General features: G+C 38.9%; 1 protein-coding gene across 1 annotated transcript in view; it reads right to left on the reverse strand.

Moving 5' to 3' along the window:
• Positions 1–171: 171 nt before the first annotated feature.
• The window catches only part of LOC138013609 (tetratricopeptide repeat protein 28-like), a 116,557-nt gene continuing 104,228 nt past the window's right edge, over positions 172–12,500 (reverse strand). The window contains exons 2-3 of the mRNA XM_068860706.1: positions 3,286–6,740; positions 172–2,920 (exon numbers count right to left, since the gene is read on the reverse strand). Of these exons, the coding sequence (XP_068716807.1) occupies positions 3,310–6,740 (3,431 nt within the window). The 3' untranslated portion in view covers positions 172–2,920; positions 3,286–3,309. The remainder of the gene's footprint in view (positions 2,921–3,285; positions 6,741–12,500) is intronic.

Consider the following 12,500-nt stretch of genomic DNA (forward strand, 5'->3'; position numbering starts at 1 on the left):
TAGATAAGCCCTGGGTGTCGAGCAGAATGAAGGCGTTGGTCTACAGGAGACAATGGGCGTTTAAGACTCATGGCAAAGACTCAGCCGTGTTTAAGATGTATCGCAAAAGAAACTTAAGTCACTATCGAACAGTTCCAATCTGTATTAAGCACATGTACAAAGGCGCGTACGAAACCTTGAACACCCTCTAATTTAAATTAAACACCCGAAAAGTTACATGGTTGAAATGTTGCTTTTGAAGTGAAGCAATTTGAAATCATCGCAGGCTTTAAAGTATATTTCACTGAGGAATTTTTTTTTGCTCAAAAGACAGTAATGTTTTAGTTCTCTGAACATTTATAAACAACTTAACGAAAGGGCAATTCTTTTTTTTTTTTAAAAATAGGCATACCGATGAAAATCAGTAACTTTCGAGCACCTTTTTCAAAGGTCGAGCATTATTTAAGCACTTCTTTGCCATTTTTCAAGCACCATTTTCCAGTTTGCCAGCCCAATCGGGATAGACCTATCGTCAAATCATTTTTGGGCAAACTTCACAAGGCCAAAAAACTAGGAAACACAAGTCACCTTATAGCCTAATTTTTAATGATGGAAAGCTTAACTATCATAGATTTGTGCTATAAAAAAAACCACTTTAAATAAGACCTATTAGAAGAGAAATAACGATTTTTCCAAAAGTGTTGAAAATCGCGATTTTTGGCCAAATGGCAAAAATAAACAAACAATGAAATGTGATGTACCACAGGGTAGTTCCCTTGGTCCTCTTTTATTCTTACTTGATATAAACAACATTTCTACTGCTCTGATAAACTGAACTTCAGGATTTTCGCTGATGACACTAATGTCTTTGTTTCATCACCTATTCGAGATCTTGAAAAACTAAATAACAGAGAGCTGGCTAAAATTAAAGAATGGTGCGATCTAAACAAGCTCTCTATAAATATTAAGAAAACTAATTACATGATTGTTAAATCCCCTAAAAAGAAATCAGGAAACATAAATGTTAAATTACCAAATAAAGATGAAAACAGTGAAATACGGACATGTAAAAACTAGCGATAAAAAGCTAAACTTCGGATGTTTCGGCGACCTCATGACGCCATTATCAAGGAGTTGGAAATGAACATGCGAGTTCATAACGGCCAACACTACTTTCCATCCCTAAAACTGACATTGGACATTTCGTAACAATTACACGACACATTATGCTATGTTAATATTGACAAGCTTACCGCTCTAAAAACAATGAAAACAAGCAGAATGACAGCTTTAGTTCAACAAGAAATAGCGTTTCTAAGCTATGCCGCACTCATCTACAGTATTTAGGTCTAAAAACCCCGTTGAAGAAGGTTAACTTTCAATTGTTTTGCTAGGTACTATTATGTCAATACTCTAAAAATTTCGACTTTTCGGGAGCTTGTCTCGTTGGTCTAGTGGATATCGGAAACTGCAAGGTGAAGCCATCGATCCAGATTCAACTCTTTGACTTGCCTAATGTAAATCTTCTCAGCTTGTTTAAAATCTTTGTTTTGTTGAAGTAAATTTGAAGTCTAAAGTAGACTATACGTCGTATAAGTTGAATAAAGAGGGAAATGTCAGTTTGAGGGATGGAAAGAAGTGATGACCGTTCATAGCAGGTACAAAATACTCCAAATTTACATAAGTGGAGGAGAGCTAGACAAAGACTTTAGCTCGGATTAAATCTGTTTGCACGTTCAGCCGCGGTCGACGTGACTATGGTAGTGGAAAATTAGACGTTAGACCTTCCTCTCGATTTGGGGTGCACAGTTTAGGAGGTGGGTGCCCATCCTGCCCTCAGTTTTAACATGGAGAAACGATGGAATGCTTCCCTTTTAATACCTTTGTCAACTCAAGAGTTACTGACCAACGTTTGCAATGGTGCGAAGTGGTATGAAATGACGTGACTCGGGTAGTCATACCATTTTTAAAATTCCAAAAATTTCCACAAGCATATGCATGGGCAAAGTCCCACCTCCCCAGGAGTTTAAAATGCACACAATTAATTAAGAGATCAGGCAACTTTTACCACACACCCTTTTACCTTCTAGAAGTTTTAAGAAATCGCCCATTTCGTTGAATTATTTTGCATCGGTCCAGTCCCTCTGTGACAAAATATCACAAAATCAACATGTACAACTTTAAAGGAAAGAACTTTCCATTTGTTTGGTTCCAGGCCCTAGCAAGAGTCCATCACCTAAGAGTTAGATTTACCCATATTGTCCTAGTCCTCATCAACGTCAGAAAAGTGTCTGTTTTTGAACCACGTTTTGTGGGAAAATAAACAATAAACAAATTGGCTAACTCAATGTTGTGCCCGATTCAAACCCTTTAGGAATAAAGCGTTTTGTTCCAGGAATTTCCGTCTCATTTAAATGTGAACGCTACATTAAAATTTTTGTAATTTCCAAACATTTATACTTTCCTAGGTTGTTTTTTAGCTTATAGACATTTGCCTCCCGAAACAATTAATTTGCTTATTTAGCTTTGGCCAACCATACAGAAACACAGAAAATACACATTCTCCGAGACTGTCACTTAATGGTATCGTAAATGGAAAGTTGGTATAGGAAGCTTAAGAGTATATATGTCACCTGAGGAACAAACCGCAAAAGCTTGGAGTTATTTTCAAGGGCCAAAATAACAAGACGGCTAGATCCTCAGTTATGGAAACAAACCCCTGATTTCTATCAAGTGATTAACTAATCCTGGAACAGATGCTTACAAAACAAGGCACAAATTTAAGACTTGAACAGCATCTTAATACTACTGAAATCTCATGGTACTTTAACTATAATTGATTGATTGAATTGTTTTCAATAACTCATATCATCGAAGAAAGGAAAATAACATATCGACGTATCGCAGTCCAAGTAAGTTTTTCACGTTTTGGACATCGTTTCTGAAAAAGAAAAACAAGGAAGAAAGAAACAAGTAGTGGATTAAATGCAAATAACGAATTTCGTTCTGATTGACAAGTAAATAATATAACAATTATCTTAATTCATTCATTTAACTGTTTGTGCTAGAGTTAATAGCAACAATTCCTATTCACTTCACTTGACATAAGCAATCGACAATCACCGATCAGTTTCACAGTCACTCCATCATAACACGGGCTCAAACAGCTAGCTATCTGCAGGAAGCTGAAGTAGCTGACTCGGTGAATGCAGACAATATTTAATTTAGGTATTAGCCAAAGCAGTTCCAGTAAAAATATCCACTCTGGCAACCGATTTTAAAGCCATTTCTTTGTGAAGAACGTACCTGCTCCTTTCGACAACTTCCTGGTTAAAAACATGTACAAAGTACATTCTTTTCGTGTTCGAGCTCTCCAAATTCAAAGGTGACATCATCGCCAATTAGCACAAATGGCGCCCAGTATTTTATGGCCGAATAATTCTTTGTCTCCTGAAGAGATTTCATAGCATGGTGAAGAGCTCTACTTGCACTTTTTCTATCTGCTAACTGTTCGTAGAAACTTTTCATGAACATCTTGGTCGCCTTGTCGTTGATTGCCCAGAGTGACACCAGAACAGATCGGGCACCAGCACACAGGAAAGCCCTGGCTATTCCCACAATACCCTCAGATTTCACCTCTCCCTGGCCACTATGACAGCAACTCAGCACAACAAGTCTTGCCTGAAGATGAACTGCGTGAACATCACTCAACGTTAACATGTAATCTTCCTTTTCCGGGGTCTGTGATGTGCGTTTGGGATTTGGGGCCAAGGCAATTTCTCCAAATTGGGCATCTCCATGTGCAGCAATGTGGATTAAAGCAACTGACTTCATTCTTTTCAGCACCTCAGCTTTGGTTGCATTTTGACCTGTAAGAGGTGTGGTGTGCAGAAGTTTTCCAATCATTTCCACCTCTTCCTTTGCACATGGCAACTGTTTATACATGGGTCCACCGGTGCCCCAAGTGACTTCCTCCAAGCACGGATCACCCACAAGCAATGCTTCATTCTTACTTTGGAAGTCGTCAGGTGCACTAGTGATCACTTTTAAAGCGGTAAGGGAGGGAATTGCACGGATCCTGACAGAGTCACTCAATGCAGAAAAAGGAGCCAAGCAAAATGGTCCATCAGGAACAAAGACTAACTCATCTTCCTGGAGCAAGTCTGCCATAGGGCTGACTAAGACATCATACAAGGGCTGTAAACAGTTCACAGAGAAGCTCAAGGAGTGAACGGTTTCCTGAACAGCTTCCCTACTGCACAAGAAGTCGTTGCGTTGTCTGTCAAGGGAACGATTCTCACATTGTACAACAGTTCCCACACCGATCTCTTTAAAAGTAGTTTCCATCAGTGATTTGGCACTCCGATTTTCGATTTCCTTTTGTCTAAAATTTATCCCGATATCTTCTCTTAGCAACCAGAAGCTGATTGTGTTCCCATCAAGTGCAATGAAAACAGTTTGTGAAGGCAAGTCGTTCATTCCAAAACTTAACTTCATCGTAGGTGCCGCAGAAGGTTCCTCATCAACACCATATTGCATCTTTAGAATGTCTGCTAAAGCCTGTGCTCGTCCTTGCTCAGCAGCATACAAAGCTTCATCAACCTCTCCATTCTTCAAGAGCGCTGTCCACAGAGCAGTGTACGCAACCCCCTTTGTGTCACGAAAGCTTATTTTCCATGCATCCTCTGACATGAGAAGACGCCTAACTTCATCAAAATAATATATACTTAGACGATAGTAATTAAGAGCTTTGCTCAAGGAGTCAAAAAATTCATGAACATGACCAATTTGATAACATGCGATTGCCAGCCCTATTGGGTCCTCTGTTTCCTGGCAAATACTAAGATGTTGATGGTGATACTCTATGGCTTGCTTGAAATTACCAAGTCTTCGATAAGCGTTGCCGAGATTTCCATAGGCTCTTCCTTCTCCGGCCCTGTCCCCTACCTCTTTTGCAATACTAAGATGTTGATGGTGATACTCTATGGCTTGCTTGAAATTACCAAGACTTTGATAAGCGTTGCCGAGATTTCCATAGGCTGCTCCTTCTCCGGCCCTGTCCCCTACCTCTTTTGCAATACTAAGATCTTGATGGTGATACTCTATGGCTTGCTTGAAATTACCAAGACTGTCATAAGCGTTGCCGAGATTTCCATAGGCTGCTCCTTCTCCGGCCCTGTCCCCTACCTCTTTTGCAATACTAAGATGTTGATGGTGGTTTTCTATGGCTTGCTTGAAATTACCAAGACTGTCATAAGCGTTGCCGAGATTTCCATAGGCTGCTCCTTCTCCGGCCCTGTCCCCTACCTCTTTTGCAATACTAAGACGTTGATGGTGATACTCTATGGCTTGCTTGAAATTACCAAGACTTCGATAAGCGTTGCCGAGATTTCCATAGGCTGCTCCTTCTCCGGCCCTGTCCCCTACCTCTTTTGCAATACTAAGATGTTGATGGTGATACTCTATGGCTTGCTTGAAATTACCAAGACTTTGATAAGCGTTGCCGAGATTTCCATAGGCTGCTCCTTCTCCGGCCCTGTCCCCTACCTCTTTTGCAATACTAAGATGTTGATGGTGATACTCTATGGCTTGCTTGAAATTACCAAGACTTTGATAAGCGTTGCCGAGGTTGCAATAAGCTCTTCCTTCTCCGGCCCTGTCCCCTACCTCTTTTGCAATACTAAGACGTTGATGGTGGTTTTCTATGGCTTGCTTGAAATTACCAAGCCTGTTATAAGCGTTGCCGAGATTTCCATAGGCTGCTCCTTCTCCGGCCCTGTCCCCTACCTCTTTTGCAAAACTAAGACGTTGATGGTGATACTCTATGGCTTGCTTGAAATTACCAAGACTTCGATAAGCGTTGCCGAGATTTCCATAGGCTGCTCCTTCTCCGGCCCTGTCCCCTACCTCTTTTGCAATACTAAGATGTTGATGGTGATACTCTATGGCTTGCTTGAAATTACCAAGACTTTGATAAGCGTTGCCGAGGTTGCAATAAGCTCTTCCTTCTCCAGCCCTGTCCCCTACCTCTTTTGCAATACTAAGACGTTGATGGTGATACTCTATGGCTTGCTTGAAATTACCAAGACTTTGATAAGCGTTGCCGAGATTTCCATAGGCTGCTCCTTCTCCGGCCCTGTCCCCTACCTCTTTTGCAATACTAAGATCTTGATGGTGATACTCTATGGCTTGCTTGAAATTACCAAGACTTCGATAAGCGTTGCCGAGATTTCCATAGGCTATTCCTTCTCCGGCCCTGTCCCCTACCTCTTTTGCAATACTAAGATGTTGATGGTGATACTCTATGGCTTGCTTGAAATTACCAAGACTTTGATAAGCGTTGCCGAGATTTCCATAGGCTGCTCCTTCTCCGGCCCTGTCCCCTACCTCTTTTGCAATACTAAGATGTTGATGGTGATACTCTATGGCTTGCTTGAAATTACCAAGACTGTCATAAGCGTTGCCGAGATTTCCATAGGCTGCTCCTTCTCCGGCCCTGTCCCCTACCTCTTTTGCAATACTAAGATGTTGATGGTGGTTTTCTATGGCTTGCTTGAAATTACCAAGACTGTCATAAGCGTTGCCGAGATTTCCATAGGCTGCTCCTTCTCCGGCCCTGTCCCCTACCTCTTTTGCAATACTAAGATCTTGATGGTGATACTCTATGGCTTGCTTGAAATTACCAAGACTTTGATAAGCGTTGCCGAGATTTCCATAGGCTGCTCCTTCTCCGGCCCTGAAACCCACTTCCTTAAAAATAGCTAATGCTTCTCTGTAATTTGTTATGGCCTGATTAAAGTCAGCTGTGCCCTGATAGTATCTACCAAGATTGAAATAAGCCAAACCGTTGCCTTGTCTGTCTCCCTCCTTTCTTGCAACGCTAAGCTCTTGCATATGCCGCTCCAAAAGGTCCAACTTCTTATCCACCATTGCTGATAATCAAAACCAGGAAGTTTTTTCAGAAATCTGGGGTGTACCTAGAAGATAAATGAACGAAAAGACAATAGGTTTAATGCTCTGAGTACAGGATGCTAAACCGGCACAGCAAGGTTAATTGAACGGTGAAGGAATAACTATCTTAAGCTAGTATTTTGAAAGAAATATGCCTTTCTTCATCAGGGTTTCCCAAGGAATGATTTCGGCTAATGGAGACAGTTGTTACAGAATAAATACTTGGGCATTTAACAGCCTAAGAGCGTTTTATACAATAATAATCACCGAACATTAAAAATAGAAATTCTATTATGTAAATGAGGGAAAAACAGCCTATAGAAAAGTGATGGCATCCCATTTCATCTTTCTTATCGAAAGCTAATTAAAAGTTCCTAACAGGAGGGGATGCCATTAAGAGTGTAATATTTAATTTTCTGAAATTGACGTCAAACTCATAATTTTTTATTTCATGTCTAAATTCATCCAATGTTGGAATTGCTTGTTTTTTCGTCACAATTTTTTTTGTCTGGATACCTGGTTACTCCATGTATTTTGATCCAGGGACTTTGAATGAGCTAATTGAACTGCTCACACGTTTCCATTGAGAAATGCTGTTCGTCAGGACAGAATTGGCCGTTTTTATACTAGAGATGCATAATCCAGTTATTCAAATTATGCCTTTCCCTCTCTTTCTCCATACGCCAAAATCATTCGTTGGGAAACCCTGATGAAGAAAGCTCAATTAATCTTGCTGTGCCAGTTTAGCATCCTGTAGTCAGGACATTGAAACTATTGTGTTTTCGTATTTCTCGGCGTTGTTTAAAAAAGTAGGTACGCAATGCGTACATGTGGGTAGCCACTTAGACACCGTACTACCAATGGAGTCTTAATAACCCTTTCACTCCCAATAGTGCCACTTATAGATTTTACTCTGTCTAACGCCAGACAATTTTACTCGTCAATGGGGAACCCCACGGGGCTGAAAGGGTTAAGTATGCTGTTCGTTTTCATTTGGGTTCTAACCATTTACTATACTAGCTCTCTACGAACTTTATTGGCTTCCCATTGCCTATCGGATCAGGTTTAAGATTTGGGTACAGCGATTTGCCCACGGCATCTCGATCCGATTTGGAGAGGTAATAACAAAATTGTGCCTGCCCACATGAATGGGCATCACACATGGCAGTGAAAGGGGAGCACGGATTAACCCTTAACACCAGCTAAATCCAAACTGGAATGCAAAATTACAAACTGGAATGTTTGATTCAGTACAGTTTTAACCAATAGGAATCAAATATCAAGTGGTGGCTTATCAGTACTGAATCAGTTGACTGTTTCATACCCTCTCCGCCAATCGTAATTCTTGTGATGACAAGTTGTCTGGCTCAAATCAAACCACAACTGAAGCAGTTTTGTCCGAGCCAATGAAAAGCAACCACGTTCCAGGGTTCTCCTTATTAGGCGGTAACCGGTAAAATCTACCGCTTGTAAAGCACTTATTACCGCCTGCAAACGCTCAGAAGTCGCTTATCCGTTGCAGAACGTCCAACATTAACTAAATGCTTTACCGGTTTGAAAAGGCCCCAACCAGTTGTGCTGAAAACTAGGGAGAGCCCTGTGTTCGTGCCAATTTTTTTACACATTATTTATTCTTTAATTTCTTTATGAACATAAAGCAATCTTTGACTCACCGTCAATAGATAATATTTTTGTGAACAATTTCTTTGTTCGTTCGAGAAGTGGTTTATTGTTTACTGACATCTCAGATCATCTTCCTGTTTTTTCTATTCATTCGGACAACACTCTAGGACATCATTCTAGACAAGATCCCATTTTTGTCCGAGATAAGAACCCAATTAATCGGTCCAAGTTTGTTGAAAAACTTGAGGGTGTTGAGTGGTCTTCACTCGCAGGTTACAATGATCCACATACTGCATACACCAGTTTTCTTAATAAAATTACCAAAATATACAATGACTGTTTTCCTGTTAGGAAATTGATTCCGAAGAAGAGATCTATTAAAAAACCGTGGTTGACTAAAGCTCTTCTCAAGTCGATTAAAAGGAAAAACAAACTTTATAAACAATTCCTTCATAAACCGACACAGAATAACAATCTACTCTATAAGTCTTTCAAAAACAAATTAAATCACATTTTGAGATCGGCTAGACGATTATATTATGAGAAGAAATTAGAATATGCAAAAGCAAATACCCATGCTACTTGGAAAATTCTTAATGACATCTTGAATCGGAAGAAATCAAAGCCTAAAGTAAACTCAATATTCACATCTGATGGTCAAGAAATATCTGATCCAGTTATCATCGCGAATAAATTTTGTAAGTATTTCTCCAGTATTGGTCCTAACCTTGCAAAAGAAATACAATCTCATCCTTTTTCTCATAAAGACTTTCTTTCAGGATCTTTTGCAGAATCTATCTTTTTCAATCCGGCAACAAAAGAAGAAATTATTGTTATTGCTCAATCATTTGCATCCAACAAAGCTGCGGGTTATGATAACATTCCAATGTCCCTCATAAAGGAATCTATCCAATTAATCTCTGAACCTTTGGCTCACATTATTAACTTGTCAATTGCTCATGGCATTGTACCAGATCAAATGAAGATAGCACGGGTAATACCTTTATTCAAAGCTGATGACCAGTCGTTGTTCACTAACTATAGACCTGTTTCAGTTCTACCTAGTTTTTCCAAATTTCTTGAGAGAATAATTTATAACCGTTTAAATGATTATCTAACTAATTTAAATGTCCTTTGTGATGAGCAATATGGCTTTAGGAAAAATCACTCCCCTACACTTGCCTTGATTGATTTGTATGATAAGATTTCCTCTGCTTTAGATCGTGGTGATATAGCTGTTGGTATTTTCCTTGATCTCTCAAAAGCATTCGATACAGTTAATCATAATATTTTATTTGACAAACTTGAACACTATGGTATACGTGGACTGGCCTTAAAATGGGTAAAAAGCTATTTTTCTAACAGATTACAATTTGTAGATTTCAACGGTCATGTTTCTTCTCGCTTTAATATATCCTGTGGGGTTCCTCAGGGCTCTATTCTAAGGCCTAAATTTTTACTTCTTTACATTAATGATATAGTCAATGCATCTACGGCACTACAACTGATTTTATTCGCGGACGATACCAACGTTTTTCTGTCTGGTAAAGATCCTGATTATTTGGTTAATCAGCTGAATATCGAGTTAAATAAGTTGTCAGTATGGTTTAGGGTTAATAAGCTTTCACTGAATCTTAAAAAGACCAAGTTCATAGTGTTCAAACCAAACCAAAAACGTAGAAGTTATAATTTTCAAATTTTGATAAATAAACAACAAATTGATCAAGTTAAAGAAACAGTTTTCTTGGGTGTGATCATCGATGAAAACGTAACCTGGAAGTCTGAGATCTCTCATGTGGCTAACAAAGTGTCGAAATCAATTGGAATGATACAGAAATCAAGTTTTTATTTATCTTCATACTCTTTACGTGTATTGTACTTTTCACTTGTTTATCCTTACTTCTTTTACAGTAATATAGTTTGGGCGTCCACCTATAAAACTAACCTTGTTCGTCTGGTAAAATTGCAGAAAAGAGTGGTGAGAATCATAGATAAATCTCATTTCAATGCTCATTCTGACCCTATATTTAAGAAACTTGGAATCCTAAAATTCCATGATCTTAACCTGTTACAACTTGGTCAATTCATGTTCTCCTATCAAATTCGAACTCTTCCTCCCAAGTTAGCTAGCAAATTCACTCTAAACAGTCAAATTCACACATATTATTCGAGAAACTCTCATGCATTTCGTCTGCCTTTCTGTCGGACTAACATTAAACAATTTTCTGTTTTCTATCAGGGACCTAAATTTTACAATTCTCTTGACATTGATATAATGAATTCTTCCTCAACAGCTTCCTTCAAGAAAGCACTTAAGTCATTCTTTTTTAACAACTATTCTGAAAATTAAGTATTTTGTTCTTCCTGTGTCAAATTGTTTTCACCCTGTAATTTTACTTTCACAACTGTTTACATATTTCAACACCTTAATTAAATGACTAAGTGTTTGTAATTGTATGCTTCATTACCAACTTGTAAGTTTAAACTGTTTTTAATTTCCGTTCATTACTTTATATTTCAACACGTTAAATAACTAAATGTTTGTAACAATTGTATTCTCCGTTGCCAACTTGCATGTCAACAATAGATAGATGCTTTTACTTGGGGAGGCCTAATTTACATAAGCTTAGTAGTTTCTTTTAGGCCTCCTCGCCACCAATGTAATTCAATAATTTTTCTTTCCATCTTCTCTTTTTTGATTGTTCATATTTGTATTTTAATTTCTTCTTTCTGTGGCAAAAAATAAATATAAAAAACCCCCAATATTGAAACTGTTTGTGACCTTCAAGCAGACAATTTTCATACCGACTGCTAAATCACTGTTTAATTTATGGGAGCAAAAATGACTTGCAATACGGACTTGTTCCTTACCAGCCAAAACGCAGTCAAGGCATGCTATTTTTTGAGAAAGCCGCATTACTTATAATTTTTACACATGCACACGGATAATTAAAGAAACAACAGCAATTACATGTACTTACTTCGCCCGTTGTGGATGAATTTTGGCATTTGCAGGCAGATCTGGATTTGATCCCAATCAAACAAACACTTATTAAGCCCTTAATGTACGAGCTCTTGCGATGAATTGCACGCCCCTTAGAACCTTTGTAATAAGAAACATCGACTGCTTTTCTTGCCGTGTCTTAGTCAAATTTTTTTTACATTCTGTAAATAATCATTTGCCTTGGAAGCCTTGCTTTAGCGGGGAACTAGAAAGGAAAAATAAAAGAACAAGGAGAAAAAAGCTTTGAATAATTCTCTGGTAAATTCAATTATTGCGATTGTGAATTGAATTACATTGTAGACACGTGCCCGTGACATTTGCGCTGGTGTTGGTGTCGTTTAAATTGGCGTGATGGATTGTTTTCCTTTGCTTATTCACTGATGTTTTCCGCCTTAGTTCCAGAAGCATATGAACAGTGATGCATATATATCTCTTTGCATATAGGTCCATATACCATAAAGTTGTCTCACTGATAACTGCGTCAAGTCTCGTGGACTTGTTTAGTTGACTGATTTCGTACGCGAAAAGCTTGATTGCCCAGAGAGCCTTCCAACTGATTCAGTCACACAACCCGACTTATTGAGTTGACCCGGAGAACAGCAAAAGTTACTGCGAGTGCGAGGAAATTCGTAGGGATGGTCTTCCGCTATTATCCGGCGCTATTCATGTCAATAACTGATTCAGTTGTAAATTAATGGTAACCGGCTGATTCAGTTGGATCTTCTAACTCGAGGGCAGAGAAATGAAAAGTTGTCCATTGCCGGCTTGTCCTATTTGCTGAGAGCATTGTTCTATAAACCTTATTAACAGAAATTTCTTTTTCACCTTGTTGCTCTCGTTCCCTACTAAAGTGAATCAGTTGACTGATTTCGTACAGTTAGTCACGGTAACTGAGACGCCGATTTATACCCAGAGAGCCTTCCAACTGATTCATTCACCCGGC

Source organism: Montipora capricornis, chromosome 8 (assembly GCF_036669925.1).
Source record: "Montipora capricornis isolate CH-2021 chromosome 8, ASM3666992v2, whole genome shotgun sequence".
Classification (NCBI taxonomy): Eukaryota; Metazoa; Cnidaria; class Anthozoa; order Scleractinia; family Acroporidae; genus Montipora; species Montipora capricornis.